We start from the raw sequence: 27,724 nt of genomic DNA on the forward strand, positions 1-27,724 counted from the left end.
CAGAGATTATTTCCTGACCGTTGGAGATGAAAGTGTGTGGATCTGCTTTGGGGTGTCTGGGTTTCTGAGGCAAGTTGTAGGACCAAAGAGGAACTGAGCTAATAGGTTAGGTGGCCGTGGGAACATGTTGGGGTTGTTTTGAAAGTTAGGGTTGTAGGTTCAAGTTTCAAGTGGTGTTGATGGATTTTTCCCTCCCTCTGTTTCCTTAGTGATTGACTCTTCTTCCCCAGGGGCTGCCACCCCACCCTGGTCTATGTTAGCACAATAGGTGTTTCCTGAACCTGCAGGGGGAGACTTCCCCCGGCCTAGGAGTAGATGGCTATTGTAAACTGAAGTTCTCTCCAGTTTTCCTGCCTTCCTCCTGCCCTGGAATTAGATGACTCTCTAAAGTTACAGGATACCGAGTCAATCGAGCTGGGTCTGAGGTGGGAAGCAGGCTCATGGCTCACTCCTTTTTTTTTTTTTTTTTTTTTAAGGATCACACTGCTGTGGCATTTGGAAGTTCCCAGGCTAGGAGTGGAATCAGAGCTGCAGCCACCGGCCTACCCCACAGCACAGCAACACCACATCTGTGACCTACACCACAGCTCATGGCAATGCCAGATCCTTAACCTGCTGAGTGAGGCCAGGGTTTGAACCCTCATCCTCACGGATACTAGTCGAGTTCGTTTCTGCTGAGCCACAACAGGAACTCCACTCATTATGGAACTGTTGAGCATATGGAATATGATTTGGGGGAATATTATTTTTTTGGAACTCAGGAAATGTCCATTGAGTACATTTGTAGGCATCTCAGGAGTCTAGAAACCTCCATTTGGTGAATAAAACTCTGTGTACTTTTCTCACATATACTTCATTGTTTGTACAGTTTGCGGTTTTATCCTTTTCCCCCTTTTTTTGGATTATAATTCATATACCATAAAATTCACCCTTTTAAAGTTTACAGTTCAGTGGTTTTTAGTATATTCACAAAGTTGTGCAACCTTCACCACTATCTGCCTCCTTCCAGAACATTTTCATCACCCTAAAAAGAAACCCATTAGCAGTCACTTCCCCATCCCCCTTCCCCCCAGTCCCTGGCGGCCACTAATTTACTCTCTGTCTATAGATTTTTCTGTTCTAGACATTTAATGTAAATGAAATCATATAACATGTGGTGTTTTGTGTCTGCCTTTTTTTGCATGGCATAATGTTTTCAAAGTTCATCCATCCTGTAGTAGTACTTCATTCCTCTTTATGGTCAAGTAATATTCCGTTGTATGGATAGACCTCATTTTGTTTATCCTTTCATTAATTGATGAACTTCAGGATTTTTTTTCCCACTTTTTGGCTGTTACAAATAATGTTGCTATGAACATTTTGTGTACATTGTTTTTGCATGAACATATGTTCTCAGTTCTTGAGTATATACCTGGGAGTGAAATTGCTGGGTCAGTTCTCACTGCTTTGAGGTTGCTTGGATTTGATCCAGTCCAGACGCAGGAGAATAGCCTGAATGACCTCAAGTTTCCTTTGAGCAGTTGGAAGCAGTGCTAGCCAGCAACCCCCGCCCCACCCCAGGCAGAAACATAGGAACCGCTTTCAGTAGTGGAATCAGGATGATAGAGGCCTGGAATGGGAGGTAGGAGGCCTGGACTCTGCCACCAGTCCTGGTGGGCCTCACATGTGCATGGGCTTCGGCCCATTGAGGAAGGAGCACTGGAGCAGGAGTCAGCAGCTAGGGCTTAGTTCCAACACTTCCACTGATCCACCATATGGCCTGGGCCTTTGACTTTGTTGGTCTGTTTCCATGTATATCATATGTGAACTTAAGATTTAGACTTGAGGATTTCTAAATTCCATGTTGATAATTTTGTGGTTTAGAATACTTTAATGTGACTTTTTTCTAATATGCCTATAAAATCAGATTTGGGTATTTTTCATGGTCATTGTCCCTGTGGTCTTTCCAAGCTACTGGCTGTTGGTTGTGTTGTCTGGCCTCTCGAGTTGTTCCACCTGGCACGTATTCTACAGGAGCCACTGTGTCCTTGGAGTTGAAGTACGAGCACCAGGCCTTGGTACAAATGTGTTTCTCTGAGGAATCCCTTTAAAGGAGTATCCTTAATCCCCTCGGGAAGCCCAGACAAGGCAGAGATGGCATTAAATTGCCTCTTGGTTTCTCTTTTACAACTTGGACAAAAGTTCCCCTTTGATCTCAGCAGTAGAGAAGCAGGTCATAGAATGTTGGAGAAAGTTGGGTTTTGATCTCTGGGCACTGGCAAGAAGGTGGGAAGGACCCAGGATGAACAGGGCCATCTGGCCACAGACAAATAGTAGAAGCCACCTACCACCCCAAACACTTTGATCCCTGAACCATTATGCTGACACTGGTATCTCATGGCTGGGGACACCCAGGACTTCTCTGTTCATCTCATTTCTCTTCATTGCGTCTTTCTCTGCCCCCTACCATGATTTCTCACCTATGCCCAAGCATTACTCTGACAGACCTCACAGGGTTTGAAATCCAAAGGTTTTATATTCAGAGGGTATGCTAAATATTAGCAGCAGTTCTTAAGAAACAAAATCAAATCACAAATTGGAGCTGAATTCTTTTTTTTGGTTGTTGTGGGGTTTTTTTTGGTTTTTGTTTGTTTGTTTTTGTTTTTCTTAGGGCTGTATGTGCAGCATATGGAGGTTCCCAGGCTAGGGGTCAAACCAGAGCTGCAGCTGCTGGTCTACACCACAGCCATAGCAATTCGGGATCTGAGTTGCGTTTGCAACCTACACAGCTCACAGCAATGCTGGATATTTAGCCCACTGAGCAAGGCCAGGGATCAAACCCACATCCTCATGAATATTAGTCAGCTTTGTTACAGCTGAGCCACCAGGGGAACTCCCTGGAGCTGAGTTCTTAAGCCAGTTCCAGAGGAAGTCTGGGTACCTTGGTGAAGTCACTTAACATCTTTGGGCCCTCAATTTCCAGTGAAGTAGCTCAGATGCTATAAGCTGACAGTTTATGGACCACATCTTCACATGGACTTGATTTGGGTTGTGGACAGGTTGGCAGGCAAAGAACTTTACATTTTTTTCTAGTTAGTTGCCAATGTTTAATAATTGGGAGATTTCACATTACAAAAAAAAAGTGTAGATTTTCATTTTCTCTTGAAAATTTGGTCCCAAATTCCCCATGCAGGGCCCAGTTTGTCACTTTCTTTCACTCCCTCTTATCTTATTCCTTCGCAGCTTCACCATTTAGGTAACTTGCGTGGCCCTGCTAGGTGACTGAATTTGCAACCCCTGAATTAGGTGGTCTCTCTGTAAACTTTTTCCTAGCTTGACTTTCTGATTCAAAAGCAATATTAAGGGTTTGTGGTGATTCCCTCTGTTACCTAACCTCGAGGGGAAAATTTCTGTTCATAAGATACATTTCAGTTGATAAACCGTATACCCATCCATTATTCCATCTAATTCTTACAAAAGCCCATTTTACAGATGAAGAAACTAAGGTTTTTGTCTAAGGACTCAGGCTAGAATCTGACACTCTGATTGGTTTTATTACTTTGGGCAAACTATTACTTCTTTAACCTGTTACTTAAATTGTGTGAGATAAAATAGATATAAAATTTATTATTTAAACTATTTTAAGTGTACGGTGGCATTAAGTACATTCACATTATTTTGCCACCATCACCATCCTCCATCTTCAGAACTTTTTCCTCTTTACCAGTTTCCCTATGTTTAAAATGAGGATGATACTCTCCTCAAAGGATTGTTGTAATGACTAAATGAAATATGAGATGAACATGCCTAGTGCAAAGAGAGCTCTCTGTAACTTTCCTACTCCAAAGCTTGAAGCCTTTAGAGGAGCTGAACCGCCTAAGCCTAATGCTTGGGCTAACTGAGAGTCCTTTTATAAATACCTAAGCAGGAGAGGGCAGGTCAGTGCATTTTTTTTTTTTTTTTTTATGTTTTATTTCTGCACTTTCTGGCCTCTAGGTTTGGGTCTGGGTGTCTTGCTTGATGAGGGTAGTTATTAGTTTCACCTGGACTTTCCCAGCCTGCTGCAGGCTGTCCCTTATCCCTAAAGAACAGTTTTGAATCTTTATGTATCTCTGCTCAATAGTTACTCTGTGTCTATGGGCTCTGAAATAAAGGCTACATTTTCAGAGTCTCCTGTGGCTAATCCGGTTCTGGTTTTTTTGTTTTGATTTGTTTTTTGCTTAGTTCTTTAGCTCCATTGAGGCTGCTTGGTAAGTGGTCATTAGCTGTCATTAGCTGTCCTTCATGTGTGGTTGAATTCTTAGGGAGCTTGAACTGATTAGGTAATTGATTTCAGTTCGCTGTTGGCAAACTAAGCCCCAAAGCCTTTTAATTTTTCTTTGTTCTTTTTTTCACCCCCTTTATCTGGGGAGCAGTTATTGAGTGATCTTAAAATGGTGACTGTATCTTTGAAAAAGAAAAAGAAGAATCTGACTTGCTGTTAAGGGAAGGTGCTGCTTTTGCAGCAGGAAAAGCATGGAATAGGAACCAGGAAGGCTGTTCGGATTGGCCAGACTGTATCCTAGGTGATGCTGTTTATGGGAAAGAAGACTGCAGGCAGAAGGCTCCAGAAAATAAAAGGTTAATTTTGGGCCACAGAGAAATGTGAGTGAATGAAATGATTTTCAGTTCTCTGGGGAAACTTCCTTGTTTTCTTTGGAAGAAGTTAATTGTTGATACCTCTTAAACTGGGTGGTGCAAATTTAGGGAGGTGAAGGGTACCTATTGGTCCTAGTAGGCCTTCATTGGGCTGTTTGGGAGAAAATTTTCTGTGTATTCAGTGCCCCAAAATAAAATAGGGAGGGCAAGACCTTGATTCTTAGGTCTTTTGAGTTTCATGAGTTTCCAGGTCGTCCATCTCTTTGCCAGTGATGGCGTGAGAGATTACAGCACAAAGAGCTTCTAGGTTGCCATCACCTTGTTTCTCAACATGCTGCCTTTGCAGTCTCTTGACTTAGAAACCAAGTAGAGCAAAATAACGTTGAATGCACTGGTTCACCTCTCTCAGGACTCCCACTCCTTTCATGGCTCTGAACATGCAACAGATATCTGCTAAATTGGCTTTTCAGACTGAACCTTGCATGAGAATTCCTGTGACAGTCAATTAAAAATTAAAGGTAGGTATAAAGGAATTTCCTAAGAAGCAGGTACTTTGCTTCTCCCTAATTTCCTTACAGAAATGAACTGTAGGTCAAATATCCTCTATCAGGCTGTCAGGGCTGCAGAGGAGATTAAGTCAGATAATTACAGAAAATTAGAACGAGAGTTCCCATCGTGGTGCAGCAGAAACAAATCCGACTAGGAACATGAGGTTGTAGGTTCAGTCCCTGGCCTTGCTCAGTGGGTTAAGGATCCGGTGTTGCCATGAGCTGTGGTATAGTTCACGGATGCGGCTCAGCTCCAGTGTTGCTGTGGTACAGGCTGGCAGCTGTGGCTCCAATTAGACCCCCTAGCCTGAGAACCCCCATATGCTGCAGGAGAAGCCTTAAAAAGAAAAAAAAAAAAAAAAAAAAAAGGAATGTGATCCAGTACAAGGGCACATGAACTCCTTTGATCCTCTTGGAATCATTTGTCAGATTCTGCACTTTGGAGCGGTTTTTGTTTCTGGGAGCAGGGTCTGAAGCTTTTCTTAGATTCTCAGATTTGCAACCTTCTCTGAGATTATGAATTACTAATCTGGTCTGGTTACCCACATACCTGACTCCAGAATCTCTTCAGCATCATTCTTACCTTATAGCTCCCATTTTCTGCACCTCTTTAGGGGAACTTGTCCAAGTATTTTCAGAAGCAGCCCATTTCCTTTCCCTTCTTAAAATACAAATATATTTATTTAGAATATATGTAATCCTGTATTATCTCTTCATGAAAAAAGTATAAAAGCTATAAATGAAATAAAGTCACTTAGCTACCCTCCCCATCCATTCATTAGGGGTAATCTTTGATTTTTAAAAAAATTATCCTCCAGGAATTCCTGTCGTGGCGCAGTGGTTAACGAATCCGACTAGGAACCATGAGGTTGCCGGTTTGATCTCTGGCCTTGCTCAGTGGATTAAGGATCCGGCATTGCCGTGAGCTGTGTTGTGGGTTGCAGACGCGGCCTGGATCCCGAGTTGCTGTGGCTCTGGCATAGGCCAGTGGCTACAGCGCCAATTGGACCCCTAGCCTGGGAACCTCCATATGCCATGGGTGAGGCCCTAGAAGAGGCAAAAAGACCAAAAAAAAAAAAAAAAAAAAGTCCTCCAGAGTATTTTTATGCACATAAAAAATGTATGGTTTTTAAAATTTTTTCAACATACATAAAAGTAGAAGAAATAGTATAAAGAACCCCTGTAACCCATCACCCAAGTTCAGCAATTACCATTATATTGCCAGACTTGTTTCATCTATACCTCCCCCTAGCTGATTTTTTTTTCCCCTTTCAGGTTTATGAGGGTATCATTTAACGTCATAAAATTACGCATTTTAAATATACAGTTCAGTAATTTTTAGTATAGACTTGTACAACCATCTTCACAGTGACAAAAAGTGACATTTCTGTCACCCCAACAACTTCCCTTACAATTAAAGTCTTGACACTTAGAGTCAATAATCCCTGTTCCTACAACCAGCCAACCACTGTTCTACTTTCTATCTCTATAGATTTGCCTTTTCTGGGCATTTCATGTAAGTGAAATTATACAATATATGGACTTTTGCATCTGGTGTCTACTGAACATAATGTTTTTGAAGTTCATAGATGTTGTAACATGAACTGGTGCTTCACTCCTTTTTATTATTACTAAGTAGTATTTTGTTGTATGGCTTTACTACATTTTTTGTTTATTCATTCACCAATCGATGGGCATTTGGATTGTTCCCAGTTTTGGACTGTTGTGATCAAAGCTGTAGGAACATTCATGTGCAAGTCTTTCTATGGACATATATTTCCTTTTCTCTTGGGCAAATGCCTCCTTTGTCAAAGGTTAATTGACCAGAGGTGTCTGAGTTTATTTCTAGGCTCTCTATTCTCTTCCATTAGTCTGTATGTCTCTTTTGGTACCAATACCATACTATCTTGATTACTATAGCTTTGTAATATTGCCTGATTAGAATTACTGGATGGTATGGTAAGTTTAACTATTTAAAGATACTGACAAACTTTATATATTCTGCATACAATTCCCCTATCAGATATGTGATTTACAAGGGTCTTTCTCCTAGTCTGTGGCCTGTTTATCATTTTCTTTTTTTTTTTTCTTTTTGGTCTTTTTTGTTGTTGTTGCTATTTCTTGGGCCGCTCCTGCGGCATATGGAGGTTCCCAGGCTAGGGGTCTTCGGAGCTGTAGCCACTGGCCCACGCCAGAGCCACAGCAATGTGGGATCCGAGCCGCGTCTGCAACCTACACCACAGCTCACGGCAACGCCGGATCGTTAACCCACTGAGCAAGGGCAGGGACCGAACCCGCAACCTCATGGTTCCTAGTCAGATTCGTTAACCACTGCGCCACGACGGGAACTCCTGTTTATCATTTTCTTAATGATCTCTTATGAAGTGTAAAAGTTATAAATTTTTATGAAATCCAGTTTATCAATTTTTCAAATATAGGTTGTGCTTTTGGCATGTATCTAAGACATCTTTGCCTAACCCAGTGTCACAAAGATTCTCTCCTAGCTTTTCTTCTGGAAGTTTTTATCATTTTAACTTTTCTATTTAGGTCTGTGATCCATTGTGAGTTAATTTTTGTGTATGGTTTGAGGCTTCTTTTACATATGGCTACTCAGTTGTCCAAGCACTATTTGTTGAAATGACTATCCTTTCCCTCTTGACTAGCCTTGGCAACTTTGTTGAAAATCAGTGTACTGCAAGTAACTGTAAAGATTTATTTCTAGACTTTTAATTCTGTTCCTTGGTCTTTATTGCTTATCCTTACCACAGCGTCTTGACTATTTTAGCTTTATAATTGCTTAGAAATTGGGTAGTATAAATCCTCTAGTTTTGTTCTTTTTAAAAGTTGTTTTGGATCCTTTGTGTTTCCAGATAAATTTCAGGGTCAACTTGTCAGTTTCAACAAAAAAGCCTGCTAGGATTTTGATAGGAATTGCACCTCCTCTATAGATCAACTTGGGGAAATTGCCACCCTAACAATATTGAATCTTCCAGTCCATGAATATGGACTGTCTCACCAGTTATTTAGATCTTCTTTCATTTCTCTTAGCAGTGTTTTGTAATTTTCAGTATATGAGTCTTTTTTAAAAATTTATTCCTAAATATTTTATTCTTCTTAAAGCTACTGTAAATGGAACTATTTTCTTTTCTTTTTTTAATTTTTTTTAATTTAATTTAATTTTTGTGTGTGTGTGTCTTTTTGCCATTTCTTGGGCCGCTCCTGCGGCATATGGAGGTTCCCAGGCTAGGGGGTCTAATTGGAGCTGTAGCTACCAGCCTACGCCAGAACCACAGAAATGCAGGATCCGAGCCTCGTCTGCAACCTACACCACAGCTTACGGCAATGCCAGATCGTTAACCCACTGAGTAAGGGCAGGGATCGAACCTGCAACCTCATGGTTCCTAGTCAGATTCATTAACTACTGTGCCACGACAGGAACTCCTCTTTTCTTTTTTTTAGTGAAATACTTTTATTTATTTGTTCATTTGTTTGTTTCTGGCCACACCCGTGACATGCAGAAGTTCCTGGGCCAGGGATCATACCTATGCCACAGCAGCAACCTGAGCCGCAGCAGTGACAACATCAGATTTTTAACCCACTGAACTCAGGGAACTCCTGGAACAGTTTTTCTTAATTTTATTTTTGACTGGTATGTAAAAAATACAATTAATTTTTATATATTGATCTTGTAGTCTGTGATCTTGCTCAACTTGTTTATTAGTTCTAATTGTTGTTTTGTGGCTTTTAGAATTTTCTAGGTAGAAGATAGGTGATTGGCAAATAAAAGCAATTTCACTTCTTTCTTTTCAATCTGGATGGCTTTAATTGATTAACTATTAGCTTTAGTACACAGTTTCCATTTATAGCACAATGTTGAATAGAAATGGCAAAAGTGAACATCCTTGCCTTGTTCCTCATCTTGCCTTGTTCCTCCGTCTTTCATCACCAAGTATGATGTTGGCTGTGGGTTTTTCAAAGCTGCTGTTTATCTGATTGAGGAAGTTCTTTTTTTTTATCCCTAGTTTGTTGAGAGTTTTTGTCATGAACATGTGTTGAATTTTGTCAAGTTCATTTTCTGCATCAATTGTAATGATTGTGTGGTTTTTGTTCTTTATTCTCTTTATATGATGCATTACATTATTTGATTTTCAGATATTAAGCCACCCTTGTGTTTCTGGGCTATGATGTGTATGTATACCTTTTTATATGTTGCTGGATTCAGTTTGCTAATATTTTGTTAAGGATTTTTCCATCTCTGGTCCTGAGGAAAAGTTTCCTTTTTGTGTGATGTCTTTGATACATGCTTTTAAAAAAATGTTTTATTTAAATGTAAAAAGATTGTAAAAATTTTTGTTTAAATGTAGCCGTCCAGTTTTCCCAGCAGTGCTTTTTTTTTTTTTCCTGGTCTTTTTAGGGCCAAACTTGCTGCATATGGAGGTTCCCAGGCTAGCTGGAAACGAATCGGAGCTGTGGCCGCTGGCCTACGCCACAGCCACAGCAACAAGGGATTCAAGCCGCATCTGTGACCTATACCACAGCTCATGGCAACACCAGATCCTTAACCTGCTGAGCAAGGCCAGAGATCGAACCTGTGTCCTCATGGATACTAGTCAGATTCGTTTCTGCTGAGCCATGACAGGAACTCCTATTTTGCTCTTTCTGGAACATTTGTGCCTTCCCTCACCTTTCCCTTCAAGCCTTGGAGTGGACTTGAGTTCTTAAATCTGCAACCTATCCCTCCGTGACTGGGCTTGTTGCTGCTTCTGTGTACTCCTTAGCTTCTTAACTGATAGGATAAGAGACTAGGACCTCTATAGCATCTGGGACCTGGTATTGCCATTGGCTCATGACTTGTCTCTGTCCCCCAACTGGCTGAAAGCTCCTCGCAGGTATGTATTCTGTGGGGCTAGCACACTGCCCAGCATATAGTAGGTGCTCAAGATAGTGAGCTAATTTCTGTACTTGTTAGATCTTGGGCCTTGGGCACACAGCTTAGATATAAATCCTGACTCATCCAGTGTTATGTCGCCTCCCTGAGCCTCAGTTTCCTCTGAAATTAGAATAGTAAGAGTCTCTACCTCATAGGACTGTTGTGAAAATTAATTGGGTTATTGCATGAAAAGAACCTAGAACTGTGCCTGACACATAATCAGTATCCAGTAAATGTTAACTGCCGTTGTTATCTGTATCATCATTTCATGAGCGTCATCATTTAATGCATCTCACCTGCCTGAAAAAAGCATCCCTGATTCTCTACATTCTGATCTTGAGCAAGTTATGAAATCTCTGGGTCTCAGGTTTACTGGCAGTCATTGGGAAGATTGATAGAAATCTCCGGGTAGTTGTAGTTGTGAGACTGGCGGAAGTCAGTGTTTGTAAAGTGCTTAGCACAAAGCAGGCACTTGGTAAGTGGAAGAAAAGGACTATTGTGTGCTATAGTACCTTGCACTTACCTTTAGCTGCTCAGTGACTCTGGCTGCTTCTTTTTTTTTGTTTGTTTTCTGCCAGAGTGAGTGTTTTTCTCATTGTTACGTCTTTTTGTTTGTTTGGTTTGAGTACTTGTTCCACTGGTTTGAGACTTTGGAACAGAAGTATATTGAAGTCTTTCTCTAGCTCCCTGGTGGTCCAGCGGCTAGGATTTGGTGCTTTCAGGTTTTGCTTTTCATTCCTCTGCAACCTGGGCTGTCACAGAGCCCTTGAGTCCCCCAGGGCTGTGTCTCTCTGCTAAGATTGGAGGATACTGTTTCAAAAGAACTGGAGTAACTTTTTAGATTTCATTGGCTTGCTAAACACAGGAGATTGTAATCCTCTGCCCTGGCTTCAAATCACCTGTCAGTGTCTGGCTTCTTAGGAGAAATTTAGAACATGTATATTTTTGATTAGCAAGAAATAATGATGTTAAGTGTGGGCTTTTCGTGTATGGCCTTTATTTTATTGAGAGAAGCTCCTTTTATACTTACTCTTTTTGAGAATTTAAATCACAAATGGATGCCTTTTCTGTGTCTATTGAAATGATTATATGGGTTTTTCCTTTTTTTTTTTTTGGTACTTTTTTTTTAGGATTGCACCTGAGGCATATGGAGGTTCCCAGGCTAGGGGTCATATTGGAGCTGCAGCCACCAACCTGCTGCACAGCTTCAGCAGTGCAGGATTGGAGCCATGTCTGTGACCTGTACCACAGCTCATGGCAATGCTGGACCTTTAACCCACCGAGCAAGGCCAAGAATCGAACCCCCCATCCTCATGGATGCTAGTTGGGTTCATTAACCATGGAGCCGCAACCAGGAGCTCCTGGGGTTTTTTCTTTCATCTTGTTAGTACAGTTTATTACATTGATTGATTTGCAAATGCTGACCACCTTTGTATCACAGGGATAAATCTCATTTGATCTTGGTGTATGCTTCTTCTAGTGAGATGTTAAATTCAATTTGCTGGTATTTTATTGAGGATTTTTGTATCTGTGTTCATCAAGAATATTAACAAATAGTTTTCATTTGGTATCAGGGTGATGCTGGCCTCATAAAATGAGTTTGGGGAGTTCCCATCACGGCCCAGCAGGAAGAATCTGACTAGTATCCATGAGGATACAGGTTCAAACCCTGGCCTCAATGAGTGGGTTAAGGATCCGGTGTTGCTGTGAGCTATGGTATAGGTTGCAGATAGTGCTCAGACCTTGTGTTGCTATAGCTGTGGTCTAGGCCAGCGGCAACAGGTCTAATTTGACCCCTAGCCTGGGAACTTCCATGTGCTCTGGGTGCTGCCCTAAAAAGATGAAAATAAATACATATTCTACTTTAAAAATAAATAAATAAAATGAGTTTGGAAGGGTTCCCTCTTGTATTTTTGGAAGAGTTTAAGGATTGGTATTAACTCTTTTATGAATATTGGTTAGAATTTGCCATTCAAACTGTCTGGTCTTGGACTTTTCTTTGTTGGGAGGTTTTTGATCGCCCATTCAATCTCCTGTTCTTTATTCAGTTTGTTGACCTATAATTGTTCACAGTAGATCCTTATGATCCTTTTTTTATTTCTTAGACGTCTTTTATAATGTCTTCTCTTTCATTTCTGATTTGAGTTTTTCTTTTTCTCTTTGGCATTGCTAAGTGTTTGTCAATTTCATCTTTTCAAAAAACCAACACAGTTCTATTATTTTTTCTTGTTTTTAAATGTTGGGGGTTTTTTTGTTTTTTTTTTTGTTTTTTTTTTTTTTTGTCTTTTTGTCTTTTTGTCTTTTTTAGGGCCACACCCGTGGCATAGAGAGGTTCCCAGACTAGAGATCGAGAACTGTAGCCACCAGCCTATGCTAGAGCCACAGCAACGCCAGATCTGACCATGTCTGTGACCAACACCACAGCTCATGGCAACACCGGATCTTTAACCCACTGAGTGAGGCCAGGGATCAAACCCACAACCTCATGGTTCCTAGTCGGATTTGTTTCCGCTGTGCCACCACAGGAACTCCCTTAAATCTATTTTTCATTTATTTCTACTCTAATCTTTACTATTTTCTTACTTCTGCTAATTTGGGCTTAGTTTGTTCTTTTTCTAGTTCCTTGAGATGTAAAGTTAGGTTGTTTGGGGTTTTTTGGGTTTTTGTTTGTTTGTTTGTTTGTTTGTTTGTTTTGGCTGTACCCATGGCATACAAAAGTTCCCAGGCCAAGGATCAAACCCTAGCCACAGCAGTGACAATGCTGAGTCCTTACCTGCTAGGCTACCAGGGAACTCCAGATTTTGGTTGGGGTTCCCCACCACCTTTTTTTAAGGGCTGCGCCTGTGGCATTTGGAAGTTCCCAAGCTAGAGGTTGAATCAGAGCTGCAGCTGCCAGCCTGCACCACAGCCATAGCAACAAGGGATTTGAGCCACATCTGCAACTCACACTGCAGCTTGTGGCAAACACGGGATCCTTAACCCACTGAGCAAGGCCAGGAATCAAACCGAATCATCATGGATACTACTCAGGTTCTTAACCTGCTGAGCCACAACAGGAATTCCCCAGAGGTTGTTTGTTTGTTTTTTAAGGTAGGCATTTATCACTATAAACAGCCCTCTTAGTACCGCTTTTGTTGCATTCTGTAAATTTTGGTATTTTCTATTTTCTTTTTTTGTTTGTTGTTTAAGGTACTTTAAAATTATCATTCAATTTCCTTTTTTTTTTTTTTTTTTTTTTTGGTCTTTTTGCCTTTTCTTGGGCCGCTCCCGCGGCATATGGAAGTTCCCAGGCTAGGGGTCGAATCGGAGCTGTCGCCACCAGCCTACACCAGAGCCACAGCAACGCAGGATCCGAGCCATGTCTGCGACCTACACCACAGCTCATGGCAACGCCGGATCGTTAACCCACTGAGCAAGGCCAGGGATCGAACCCACAACCTCATGGTTCCTAGTCGGATTCATTAACCACTGCGCCACGACGGGAACTCCCCAATTTCCTTTTTGATCCAACAGGGTGTTGTTTAGTATTTGCAGATTTTCTCATTTTCTGTTATTGATTTCTAGTTTCATCCCTTTGTGGTCAGAAAAGATACATGGAATGATTATACTCTTTTAAAAGTTGTTAAGACTTATTTTGTGAACTAACATGTGTTCTGTCCTGAAGAATGTTTCATGTACACCTGAGAAGAATGTGTAATTCTTTTGCTTTTGAGTAGAAGCTTCTCTATTGTATGTCTGTATGTTTGGCCTATAGTGTTCAAGTCAGCTGTTTATTGGTTTTCTGTCTGGATATTCCATCCGTTATTGTGAAATATTAAAGCCCCTTACTACTATTGTGTTGCTCTCAATTTCTCCCTTCAGATCTGCCAATATTTGCTTTATATATTTAGGTGCTCTGATATTAGGAGCATGTATATTTATAATTGTTTTATCTTCCTGTTGAATTGACCCTTTGTCATTATATAATGACCTTCTTTGTCTCTAGGCACAGTTTTTTACTAAAAGTCTAATTTGTCTGATATAAGTATAGCTGCTCCTGCTTTCTTTTAGTTATTATTATTTACATGGAATATCATTTTCTATCCCTTTACTTTATGTGTGTCTTTAGATCTTAAGTATGTCTCTTGTAGGCAGCATATTGCTGGATCTTTTTTTTTAATCCATTCAGCCACTCTATGCCTTTTGATCGGGAATTTAATCCACTTATTTCCCAGATTATTCTAATGTGCATCAGGGTTAAGCACCACTCTCCTCGATGTACAGATAGGGTATCTATTATGGGGTAATAGATGTCTCAGGGAGTCTCAAACTAGGTCCTAGGTTTTAAGTGGAAAGGTCGGAGGTGTCAAGAACTCCTTAAATTTGGGAATTTGGAAAAAAAACATTTATCAAGGGGAATATAGCAAAGATTAAGAACCATAGTATTCAGAGTTCCCATTGCAGCTCAGCAGAGACAAATGTGACTAGGATCCATGAGGGTTAAGGATCTGGCATTGCTGTGATCTGTGATGTAGGTCACAGACATGGCTCCGATCTGACATTGATACGGCTGTGGTGTAGAACAGCAGCTGCAGCTCCGATTTGACCCCTAGCCTGGGATCCTTCATATGCTGCAGGTGCAGCCCTAAAAAACCAAAAAAAAAAACAAAAAAAAAGAGAGAAGCATATATTCAACCTGTATGTGAATGGTTTTCTATTTTTATAGATCAGAGGTTGCTTGATGCCTATTATTAATTTGTTTGATAAAGATTTATTGAGTACTCAACATCAGCAAAGCCACACAATTGACGAGTGCAGGTGGAGAGATGGCAGATACTTAAAACTATAATATAACATGAAAAGTGCTATAGTAGGGCCTTAAACACGTACAGATTTAAATATTTATCAAATAACTGAAGCAGCTCTTTGAACATGTATAGATGTGAAAGTTCATTTAGAAGTTGGGTAGTTTACAATTTTTGACTCTAGTGTCATCATAGAGATATTTACAGAGTGCCTTAAAAAATAAGGAAGGGAGAGAAGAATTCCCCGTATGGGGATCTGAGGGATTCCTTCAACTGGACCTCCAAGGGTAGATAGGACTTGAATAAGGTGAGGGCAAGTGTCAGAAACAGCCTGAGAAAAGACTTGAAGGCAGATTCACCTGAGCGAATCTGCTCACCAAGGGCAGGGACAAACTTAGGGTCTTCCTGAAGACTTAGAAAGAAAAGCTGGAATGTGCTGATGGAAGGGCATCTTGAGGCCAGCGGGTGGAGTTCCTTCCATATCAAGCTAGAATTGCTCTAATCTAGGTGTTCAGAACAATGATGCTTTCTTTTGCCTAATTTATTTTTTTATATTTCTTTTCTTTTTTTGGGGGGAGTCTTTTTGCCTTTTCTAGGGCTGCTCCCATGACATATGGAGGTTCCCAGGCTAGGGGTCTAATCAGAGCTGTAGCCACCAGCCTACACCAGAGACACAGCAACATGAGATCCAAGTCGTGTCTGAGCTACGCCACAGTTCATGGCAACGCTGGATCCTTAACCCACTGAGGGAGGCCAGAGATCGAACCTACAACCTCATGGTTCCTAGTCAGATTCGTTAACCACTGCGCCATGATGGGAACTGCTTTTTTTATATTTCTTAAGTGGTATAAATATGTATACTTCCTTAAGAAAAACTGGAAGATACAGATATACCAAAAAGGAAAACATTGCCTCATTTTCTCAAACATAACTTGAAAAAAGAGGGCCAAATCTATCCCCTTCTTTTTCTACTTAAGCCTGGAGCTTGAATAGTCCCACTCAAGAAATATATCACCATTTTTGGAGTTCCCTCGTGGTCCAGCAGGTTAAGGATCTGGCAACATCACCACTGTTGCTCTGGTTACAGCTGTGCCTTGGGTTTGACCCCTGGCTTGGGAGTTTCCACATGCTGTAGCCATGGCCAAGAAAAAAAAAAAAAGGAGTTCCTGTCATGGCTCAGTGGTTAACAAATCCAACTAGAACCATGAGGTTGCAGGTTCGATCCCTGGCCTCACTCAGTAGGTTAAGGATCCAGCGCTGCTGTGAGCTGTGGTGTAGGTCACAGACATGGCTCGGATCTGGCCTTGCTGTGGCTCTGGTATAGGCCGGCGGCTACAGCTCCGATTAGACCCCTAGCCTAGGAACAGGCTGCAGGAGTGGCCCTAGAAAAGCCAAAAGACAAAAAAAAAAAAAAAGAAATATAATGACTACATAGGGAGTTCCCGTAATGCAGTGATATGCTGCAGGTTCGGCCCTAAAAATAAATAAACAAACAAACAAACAAAAAACCCTACCAGTATCATCTTAGTGTAGTCATTCATTCTAAAGTAAATGTCCTTTTTTTTTCTTTTCTTTTTTTTTCTTTTTTTGAGCCACACCCACAGCACATGGAGGTTCCCAGGCTAGGGGTGGAATCTGAGCTACAGCTGCCAGCCACAGCCACAGCAACTTGAGATCTGAGCCATGTCTGCAACCTAAACCACAGCTCACAGCAATGCCGGATCCTTAACCCACTGAGTGAGGCCAGGGATCGAACCCGCAACCTCGTGGTTACTGGTCCTATTTGTTTCCACTGTGCCACAGCGGGAATGCCTAAACTGAATTTCTGAATTGCTTTTGGTTGCCACCTTGTATCATTCAGAGATTCTAGCTTATTATGGAAATAACCTTTTGCCATTTTTTATTTGTTGACCCTTCCTCTAAGATAAATTGATTTGTGGTTTGTTGATAATATCTATGAATGAGGATTGTCTGTTTTCAGTGACCTGAATCACAGCAGTGACAACGCTGGGTCCTTAATCTGCTGAGCTACAAGGGAACTGAACTTTTGGGTGACAGTTTATGCCAGTAGTACAGGATTTATCTTTCTGTCATTTTAGTTAGCTAGAATTAGGGTACAGAGAGGAATTATAGGAAAAGAAAGGACAAGATTTATTTCTCCACACAGAGCACTCACAATCTAAGGACTTCCCAGTGAGGCCTAGCAAAGAAGGAAAGCTAGAATCTTTGATGACTGATCAAGTGGAGGAAATTTTCCAGCTGATGGAGAGGAAATCAGATGCTGTAACCAGACACAGTCGGTAGGCCTTCTGTCACAGAAAGAATAAAAACCTGTTTGTCATTGTTGTATCAAGGCAAACCGATACTACCAAACACTTCCCTTTGTACACGCATAGAATATCTCCAGAATGTTTTTGAAGGAACTGGAGCTGGAAGTTGTCTATAGGGAGCTGAAGCGGGAAAAAGATTTATTTTTCATGGTATACCCATTTGTGCTGTTGGAATTATTTACTGTATAGATTTTACTTTTTCAAAACTTTTTTAACCTAGTTGTTGTTTTGTTTTGTTGCTTTTTAGGGCCACACTTGCAGCATATGGAGGTTCCCAGGTTAGGGGTCTAATCGGAGCTACAGCTGCCAGCCTACACCACAGCCACAGCAACTCAGGATCCGAGCCGCAGCTTTGACCTACACCACAGCTGTTACCTCATAGTGGTTTTGATTTGCATTTCTCTAATAATGAGTGATGTTGAACCCGAGGATGCCATTTTAGATGGGCTAGTCAGTGCAGGCTTCTCTGAGAAAGTGACATTTGAGAGAGACCTGAATGAAATAAGGAGTGAGACATGAGCCAGGCAGGCATCTGTGGGAAGGGCATTCTGGCAGAGGGAACAGTAAAGGAGGTGGCCCTGAGGGGTGGAGAAAGGTTTGCTGTCAAGAGACAACAAGGAGGCTGGTGTAGCTGGACTGAGGAGGCAGAGAATGGGAGGCAGTGGGTTAGGACGGCTTATAGGAGAATATATTGATCACAGGGGAGCTTCCTGACAAAGTGTGCCTGTGGCTGTGTAAAGAAATGGGAATTAATGGGCCATTGTGGAGCTTCAGTTCCTGCTAGCCCTGAAGGGGAGTGATAGATGTGAAATGGTTAAAGGAACATTGGTCCAGAAGTGGGGAGATATGCTCCTGTGTTACATCTGCCCTTTTGCCCTAGGTTATTACTTCACTCAGTTTGTGGCTCATTCTGGAAATGCAGTATCAGTGCCTCATAGCCCTCTTGGGGACATGTAGGGGGCCTCAAGCTTCTCAAAGTGGGGGTGAGACTGGGTCAGTTAAAGCAGATGGGAAGGTGCTATGAGTTGACCTGCCCCAGAGGGATGTTCACTTCCTCCCCATTACAACTGCTGCCTCTCTTCCAAGCAGGATTGGTTCCCGTGGTCCCTGCTGCTTCTCTCTCTCACGTGTGATACAGGCGCCTTCTATGTTCCTGGGGTCGCACCAATCAACTTCCACCAGAATGACCCTGTAGAAATCAAGGTAAGTGCATTCCTGGACTGTGGGAGCCTCTGTGCTGGGCAGCCTGGCGAGCTGGTCCCTCCTGCGGCTGCAGAGAACATAGACCAGCCTGGTTAGCCTGGGAGGAAGAGGGCTTGCTGACCGCAGCTCAGACTGGAAGTGGTGCTATCTGGACCCCGCAGTTCCAAGACATCTGTCTCTCTGCCTTGCTCTCTGCCTCTCTGCCTGTGTGAGTGTCCCCCCTCTCTGTGTCCCTCTTTCTCTTCCTCTTTATCTCTGGCTCTGTCTCTGTTTCTGGTTCCATGTCTGTTTCTCTCTCACTTTAACTTTCACACACGTCTCACATCTCTCACGCACTCACTTCTGTGTCTGTCTGTCTCCATCTCTTTCTGTGTCTCTGTCTCTCTCAACCCACCTCCCCCTCTGTGACATCTTTGTCTCCCTCTTTCATCTGCTCCGTCCTCCTCTCTGTTACCAGCTTTTTCTGCATACTTCTATCATCTGGGTATACATATCCTATTAGGACCTCTATTTTTTCAATTTTAGTTCTGCCAGGATTCTCCAGTTCAGTGTTTCCAAACTGTGCTCTGCACATCTGAGTGGTGGTATAGGAGATGATTTTAAGTGGCTGACAAGTATGTTTTATTTTAATAGCTATTTTCTTTTAATTATACTAGAAGTTATAGCCAGTACTTCATTCACAATTTCATGGCTGCCATTGTTGGTTTTCCATATTTAATAGCGGTGAAATGTTTGCTTGTTAAATAAATGTATTTACCTAAAAATGGATCATATCCACATAGAAATAAGTAGAAATAAGTGGTGAGTAGATGAGGCAAGTTGGCACGTGAATGATTAGGGTTTGGAAAGCCTTGCCCTAAACCAAAGTATAGAGAGAAGCCATGCAACTGGGCCACCTCACCTTTCTGGCCCAGATGCCCACCTGTGGGCCAGTCAACTGTGACAGGGGTTATGGGAGAGTCACTTAAAATACGGTTGATCAAGGGCAGTAGGCAGGCTGGCACCTGTGTTGATGTCTCTATAACAGAGGGCTCTCGGTGGCCTTCTCAGATTCCCAAACAGAGCTGGGAGTTGGTGGTGGGTCTTCTTGGATCAGTTCCCCAGGAAACAAACTTAAGGTGGAGATTAGGTGCAAGAGATTTATTGACGAGGCTCTCAGGATCAGCACTTGGAAGGGAGAGAGGGAAGAAGACTGGACAGAGGAAGACAGTGCACTGTGATAAAGCAGAGTCCCAAGGGAAACTCTGAAACAGGAGTGGCTGGCACTTCAGTTGTCCCACGTTGAGGCAAGAGGACCAGCTCTCTGTATCCCTCCCCAAACCAGCCATTGGATATGGGCTGCCTCCAGGGAAGGAGTGTTGCCTTGCACCAGGGTTCCAGCTAAAGGGACGCCCCTCTGCCATCACCCAAACATCACCACTCCTAATAATTTGGTATACTTTTCTTAGTGTGTTTTTCTGTGCAGTGTTTACAGTGTAGGGTCCTTGGCATTCTAACCCTTCCATAAATCCCTAGCTTCTTGACTACCACGTTGGTCTCCCATAAGCAAAATAACATGTACTTGAAGTTTTTAAGTAGTCCTTTAAAACCTTAGTGATTATGTTAAAAGGGCTGGCAAAACTTACAAAGTTATGAAAATAAATTCTACTCCTAAAATAAATGTACATGTATTACCTCATTACCATGAGGTAATGTTGATAGGAACCATGTCTTTGCTGGTCTGTGCAAAAGCAAAGCAGTGAGGGTGTGTGAAAATAAAGTTTTCGTCCTGAAAGCCTCACAGTGTTCAGAAGGGGGAGTGGAAGACCAGAAGACCACAAAGGGCCATCCACGTGACGTGCTGCCGTGTACCTGTGCTTTTAGGCATTTGCAGAGTTATAAATTGCTACACGTCATGCTTGTTCGGGGCATTAGATACAAGCAACTTTTCTTTAACCAGGGCAAGTTAACCAGTTTAGAGGTTAAAAATATAGTACATTTGTGGAAAAATGAAAACTACCATGAAGCAAGTTCTAAAAAGGGCTGGGACCTCCTCTTCTCCATCACTGCTGTGTCACCAGCTCCTAGTACTTAGCCAGGCAGGGGGGATAAATAATATGATGAATGACTGCTAGAAAGTGTCTGCATTTAGAACTACGTGGTGCTGTGTAGCACTGGGAACTATGTCTAGTCACTTATGATGGAGCATGATAATGTGTGAAAATAGAACGTGTACATGTATGTGTAACTGGGTCACCATGCTGTACAGTAAAAAAAAAAAAAAATGTATTGGGGAAATAAGTATTAAAAAGTAATAATAATAAAATAGTAAAAAAAAAAAAATGAACCTCGTGTGCCATTCGAATTGCTGCGAATACAAAGATAAACAGGGCTGCAAGGATAGAAGAGGTTTTGATTTGGATTATTGAACTGATTCTGCTTAAATGTGCTGTATACTTTATATGTTTGTATTTTCGATTGTAATAAATTAAAATTCTGTTTGAAGTAAAAAAAAAAAAAGAATGTGGTAGTAACAAGTAAATGCATCATCCCATGTGTCCCATTGCTGTGTGCATCCTTCTTCCTTGGAAATCAGGCTTAAAATTTGGGGAACAATAATTAAAGTAACGTTTATTGAGGATTATTTACATGCCAGGCATTATGCCCAGCTTAGCTCAAGATGCCCTCCAAGAGCCCTCTGAGGCAGATAATGTGTGTTTTACAGATTTACTGAACATTTTACAGTTATGGAAACTGAGGCCCAAGGAAGTCATCCAACCTTGCCCAAGGTTGGGTTGTGCGGAAGACTTAGGGGTTAGTTCAGAGCCCAGCTTTTAACCACCGCAGTACCCTTCCTCCCAGTGTCTCTGCCGGAAGCCCCCTCCAGAGCAAAGCTGTGGCAGGGGGAGGACGAGGTAGCTCTCGCTTCAGTCCTGCCAAGCTAGATGTGGGAGAGTGTACACCTGGGGTGGGAAGAGAAGGGTGGGAGGGCCCGTAAGCTGAGATTCAGTCTCTTTGTGATGTTGGTTCTTTTTTGATTGTCCAGCAGGAGAGAATGCTATGAAACACAAAATAACAGGCTGTTAAAGCAGATACAACTTTGCGGTCATTTTGCCTCAAGCAGTTCATGAAATTCCTATTGGAGATCCTCAGTCCCTCAGTCTGACATCTAAAAAGCTCTGAAACCCAGAGTTTTTCTAAACTCATTGTAGGCAAAATCTGACCTGAACTGTTTATTTGACTTTATTTATCCCACTTAGTATGAATTTTTGCATTTCCTTACAAATAGTCATTGAATGTGGGATACTGCTCCAGACCCAGGTGGGGGTGTTATAAAACCTATGGTGTACTGTACCACACTGCCCTTTTAAAATTAGAAAAACTGGAGTTCTATTGTGGCGCAGCAGAAGTGAACCTGACTAGCATCCATGAGGTTGGAGGTTCACAATCCCTGGCCTCGCACAGTGAGTTAAGGATCCAGCATTGCCACAAGCTGGTTGCAGATGTGGCTCGGATCTGGCATTGCTGTGGCTGTGGTGTAGGCCCGCAGCTATAGCTCCAATTTGACCCCTAGCCTGGGAACTTCCATGTGCTGCACCTATGGCCTGAAAAAAAAAGAAAAAAAAAAAAAAAAAAATATATATATATATATATATATGACAAATTCCTAATTCCAAAGCAGGGGTTGTAAATAAGGATTGTAGACCTGGATTCTAAAAATTATTTGTATTTTCAGATGGTGTGTGAGGAATGGTCAGTAGTTCTTAAATAGCAAAGATGATTTTAGTTGCATTAAATTTAAAACAGCAAGGGAGTTCCCGTCATGGCTCAGTGGTTAATGAATCTGACTAGGAACCATGAGGTTGCAGGTTCGATCCCTGGCCTTGCTCAGTGGGTTAAGGATCCAGCGTTGCCGTGAGCTGTGGTGTAGGTCGAAGACTTGGCTCGGATCCTGCATTGCCGTGGCTGTGGTGTAGGCCGACGGCTACAGCTCCAATTAGACCCCTAGCCTGGGAGCCTCCATATGCCTTGGGAGCAGCCCTAGAAAAGGCAAAAAGACCAAAAAAATAAAAAATAAAACAACAAGGTTCTACTGTATAGCACAGAAAACTATATTCAATATCCTGTGATAAACCATAATGGAAAGGAATATGAAAAATAATATATACATGTATAACTGAGTCACTTTTCTATGTAGCAGAAATTAAAACATTGTGAATCAACTAAACTTCAATAAAATTTTTTAAAATATAAGAATAAACTTTAGGAGTTCCCGTCATGGCACAGCGGAAATGAAACCGACTAGGAACCATGAGGTTGCGAGTTAGATCCCTGGCTTCACGCAGTGGGTTAAGGATCCAGTGTTACCATGAGCTGTGGTGTAGGTCGCAGATGCTCCTCAGATCTGGCCTTGCTGTGGCTGTGGCGTAGGCTGGAGGCTATAGCACCTATTAGACCCCTAGCCTGGGAACCTCCATATGCCCCAGGTGAGGCCCTGAAAAGACAAAAGACAAAAAAAAAAGAATACACTTTATGGAGTTCCCGTCGTGGCACAGTGGTTAACGAATCTGACTAGGAACCATGAGGTTGCAGGTTCGATCCCTGGCCTTGCTCAGTGGGTTAAAGGATCCGGTGTCGCCGTGAACTGTGGTGTAGGTTACAGACGCGGCTCGGATCCTACGTTGCTCTGGCTCTGGCGTAGGCTGGTGGCTACAGCTCCGCTTCTACCCCTAGCCTGGGAACCTCCACATGCCGTGGGAGCTGCCCTAGATAAAGCAAAACAAAACAAAACAAAAAAAGAATACACTTAAAAATTTTTTTTGCAGTGTTATGATTGGTTCTCTTTTATCCATGTTTTAGGGAGTTGTCTGTGGCTGTCACTGTTTCTGGAGCTATATTCTGTGTGCTTCCTAAATGTTCTCCTTTATGTTCTTCTTAAACTTCTTTTTTTTCTGTCTTTTTAGGGCCGCACCCGAGGCTAAAACTTCTTCTTTTTTTTCCTGTATATTTAGGGCCGCACCCGTGGTATATGGAAGTTCCCAGGCTAGGGGTCTAATCGGAGCTGTAGCTGCCAGCCTGCACCACAGCCACAGCAATGCAGGATCCGAGCTATGTCTGTGACCTACACTACAGCTCATGGCAAAGCCGGATCCATAACCCACTGAGCGGAACCAGGGATTGAACCCGAGTCCTCATGGATACTAGTCGGGTTTGTTAGCACTGAGCCACCATGGGAACTCCTTAAACTTCACTTTTAATGGTTGTATAATATTTAGTTGAATGAATATCTTATGGTTTATTGACCAATTTCCCATTTGGGGGCTTTTAGCTGTTTTTCAATTTTTTCTCTCTTTTCTTATTTTGCAAAACATTTAGTCAGCACCTACTGTGTGCCCGGGTCTGTAAGCACTGGCATTACATATGTGAGCAGGACACATATAGTCCTTGCCCTCACGGAGTTTAAATCTTAAATTGTAGTGGGCGGAGACTGATTTCTTTAAAAATAAAAAAGATACACAAAATAATTATGTTTTATAAGACATACTGCAAAGAAAACTAGGAATGTTGAAATAGAGAAGATGAGGGGATTCCTCTGATAAGATGATTAGGAAAGGACTCAAGGTGAGGGGATCTAAGCTGGGACCTGAATGTCAGGAGGAGTCAGAGTCGGACAGAGAGGAGCCACAGATCCAAAGCCTGAGGCAGGAGAGATGTGGTCACGCTCAAGGAACTAGAGGCAAAAGACCACTGTGGTTAGGAATGAGGAGTGAGCTCTTCGTTCCTGAAATGTTTTCCTCATTTGAAGTTATTTCCTTAGGAAAAATACCCAGAAGTGAAATTTTAGGGTCAAAGATAGCAGCATGTTAAGGACTTTGAGTATGTACTGAATTTGGTTGTGATTTTACACAAAATCTATAATGTAGTCTAAAACTAAGGAAATGTAAAGTAATTTAGAACTGTAGGCAGTATAGTATGTAATATACCAGAGTTGTGTCTGCTGCGGTCCAAGTGTGCTAAAGATGAGTGGGTACCGAGGAGGATTATGGAAACAGTCATCTGGGTTTCTGGGTTCAGGAATAATGGCCTCTCTTCTCCCACTAGGCTGTGAAGCTCACCAGCTCTCGAACCCAGCTACCTTATGAGTACTACTCACTGCCCTTCTGCCAGCCCAGCAAGATAACCTACAAGGCAGAGAATCTGGGTAAGGCCTTCTCTCACACTGCTGTCCTCCTGTCCCCAAGGGGAACCCAGATCTTTTTGTATGATAATAGCAGTTAACCCTTACATAGCACATACTGCGTGCTGGACACCATTGTACATAGTTTATGTACATACTAGCTTATTTAATCCTTTTAATAGCCCAGGAGAGTTAGTTGTGATATTTGTTCCCATTTTACAGGTTAAGTGACTTGCCTCTGGTTATATTGTTAATTAATGGCTAAGCTAGACTTGGAATCCATGTAGTCAGGCTTCAGAGGTGGCTCTCCTTGATTTCTAGATAGCCCCTTCTCTCTCTCATGGCTTCTGTAATCTGCTCTGCTTTTAATTAATAGAGTGAGTGATTACCTCCAGCCCGAACAGAAGCAGAGACAGCACCATAGTTCTTGCTAAGGCGTACAAAACTTGCCTCAAGTAATGTGTAGCACTCAGTGCAGCGTCTGGCATGTGTGTTCGTACGTAGCAGTCATTTTATTCTAATTCAAGTAATTCTCCATTTAGAATTTCAGGCTTAAAGAAAAAGACATTTGGAGACCTCTCTTGAGGACATGATTATTAGTACTTAACTCTGTGCCTGTCTCAGTGTTAAGTCCTGGAGATAAAAACATGGAAAGAGGCCCTCTCTGACCTCAAGGGACCTAAGAGACTTTCCTCATATGTCTTAGGAAGGGGCTGCCTTCTTTGTCAAGGCTACCCATGGCTCAGATGTTTCCAGAACCCCTAGCCAACAGGTGTACCTACTGCCAGGTGTTGGTTGTCTCTGACCAGCTGGAGCAGGCCTTGGAGCTCCCTTAACCAAAAGCCGGCAGCACCGCCTGTCCCTAAGTCTCACTTTGTGCAGTTGAGCAGAGGTTGGTCTTGGGACCCAGGCTGCTCCTGCTGCCTGCCACTTACCCTTCTTTTCTCTCCATACCACTCCATGCTCTGGCCACCTTGCCGCTGCCAGGAAGCCTGACCCGCTTTGTCCTCCAGGCCCCTTGCATAGTAGCTCCTCCTCCCCTCCGTGAGCCAGTGTGGATGCATTGACAGCCCAAAGCTCAGCAGCTGGGCACACTTCAGTGTTACTGGGTGACCTTAACTTCAGTAAAACTGGGGAATGTTCCTGCCTGTAGAAATGGAAACTGCCGTGTACAAAAGTCATCCTGTCACACTGTATCTCATTCTGTCTCTGTGTGGTGCCTCCCTCCATGGCCTAGGGGCTCTGAGCAGAGGGATCGTGTCTTATATTTCTCTCTCTCTCTCCCTGCCACTTCTGACCCAGTGTCAGGCACATAGTTATCATTCAGTGTCCTATCTGCGTGGAGCAGGAACATCCTTGACAGTACCTGTTGGACATTGTACTGCATGTTGTCATCATCATCATCATCAGTTCTTGGGCTCTTCCTATCAGCTGGGCATTGTTCTAAGCATATGAAGGTTCCCAGGCTACGGGTCAAATTGGAGCTGTAGCCACTAGCCTACACCACAGTCACAGCAATGGAGGATCCAAGCTGCATCTGCAACCTACACCACAGCTCATGGCAGCACCAGATCCTTAACCCTCTGAGTGAGGCCAGGGATCAAACCCGCATCCTCATGGATGCTAGTTGGGTTCGTTAACCACTGAGCCACAACGGGAACTCTTGTTCTGAGCATTTCTGTGCTTTAACTTTGTTAATTCTCACAACAACCCTATGAGGTAGCTCCTCTTACTGTCCCCTTATCATCAACGAGGGAAGTGAGGCACAGGAGGTGAAGTCACTTGCCGCAGGTCACTCACCAAGTGGAAGGCAGAGCCCGGGGACTCTGGCTTCAGAGTTCATAGCCTTAAGCAGCACATCCTGTACAATGTCTCGCTTGATTCTCACTGTAACTCTGCACAGCCAAGTGTGATTGCCTCCAGGCCATGGTAGAGGGCACAGCAGCCTCAGAGGTTTGAAACACATGCTCATGGTCACATTGATCAGTGGGAAGAGAAATTGAGATATTAGCCCCATTTTTTTTTTTTTTTTTTTTTTTTTTAACTCTGAAAACAGAATTCTTTCTGCTGTCCAAGCTGCCTTCTCCAGAAAGGTTCATTTGGGCTGTCCAAGGGCTATGCTCCTGATGATCACACTGGTGGAGATTTGTGTTGTGGAGTGTGTAGAGAAGTGAGTGTCTGACAGATGTACTGGAGGACATCAGACTCTTAGAGTCCACTCAGCTTATTGCTTGTTTAGTGGGGCTGGTTCTCTGCTCCCAGCTTTAAAAAATTAAAGGAAGGAGTTCCCATCGTGGCTCAGTGGAAACGAATCTGACAAGCATCCATGAGAACACAGGTTCACTCCCTGGCCTCAGTGGGTTAAGGATCTCGTTGCTGTGAGCTGTGGTGTAGGTCACAGATGCGGCTTGGATCTGGCATCGCTGTGGCTGTGGTGTAGGCTGGCAGCTACAGCTCCAATTTGACCCCTCACCTGGGGACTTCCATATGCTACAAGTGCGGCCCTAAAAAGACCAAAAAAAAAAAAAAAGAGAGAGAAAACTTCTGTATTAGAAATGAGCTGTTCCAGACTAGTATGTCCTCTTTCTTGGTTTAAATTTGATTTCTAAATATTAAGAAGTGATACCATCTTACTTGGTCTGTATCCCTGTTCCTCTCTCAGTGTGGTTTTCCTTTCCTCAAGTGAGTTCCTTATTGACCTGCTGAAAAGAAGTGGTCAGTCGGGCATGGCGTAGAGGAGAGGGCCAAGGAGTTCAGCACCACCGCAGTCCCCACACAGGAACCTGGGCTGTCACTGTCCGGGGCCGGTTCTCAGCATTGTCTCCTGTGAAATGGCAGAGGATGACCCAGATCATTTCAGGAGCGGACTGTGCAGATGTCTCAGTGGTGTCCTTGCCCTTCTACTGGCCAGTCCACCCCTAGGTTTTATAGACTCACCTGCACTACTCTCCTTCTGAAACAGGGGGTAACAGGGAGAGAAGGGTAGAGACCTTCATCCAGGCCCCTCTTCACCCTCCCTCCCCCTTCTAGGTGGCTTCACTACACTTGCTCTGGTGCCATTTTGCACAGCTGAGTGGTTCTCCCACAGTGGTACAGCTGTGGCCCTGCCACTCACCATCTATAGGCCTGAACTTTCCTCTGAGCCTTAAACTTGG

General features: G+C 42.8%; 1 protein-coding gene across 4 annotated transcripts in view; it reads left to right on the forward strand.

Annotated features, from left to right (window-relative positions):
• The window catches only part of TM9SF4 (transmembrane 9 superfamily member 4), a 57,075-nt gene that overhangs the window by 3,032 nt on the left and 26,319 nt on the right, over positions 1 to 27,724 (forward strand). For 2 of the 4 annotated variants that reach the window (XM_085003529.1, XM_085003530.1), the window contains exons 2-3: positions 18,296 to 18,412; positions 24,494 to 24,593. In XM_085003529.1, the coding sequence (XP_084859655.1) occupies positions 18,296 to 18,412; positions 24,494 to 24,593 (217 nt within the window). The remainder of the gene's footprint in view (positions 1 to 18,295; positions 18,413 to 24,493; positions 24,594 to 27,724) is intronic. The other 2 variants (XM_005672825.4, XM_021078141.2) reach the window with 1 other exon arrangement.

Source organism: Sus scrofa, chromosome 17 (genome assembly GCF_054392235.1).
Source record: "Sus scrofa isolate SSC_HxYL_T2T_F1_AM1 chromosome 17, Sscrofa_HxYL_maternal_Yorkshire_Landrace_v2.0, whole genome shotgun sequence".
NCBI classification, from domain to species: domain Eukaryota; kingdom Metazoa; phylum Chordata; class Mammalia; order Artiodactyla; family Suidae; genus Sus; species Sus scrofa.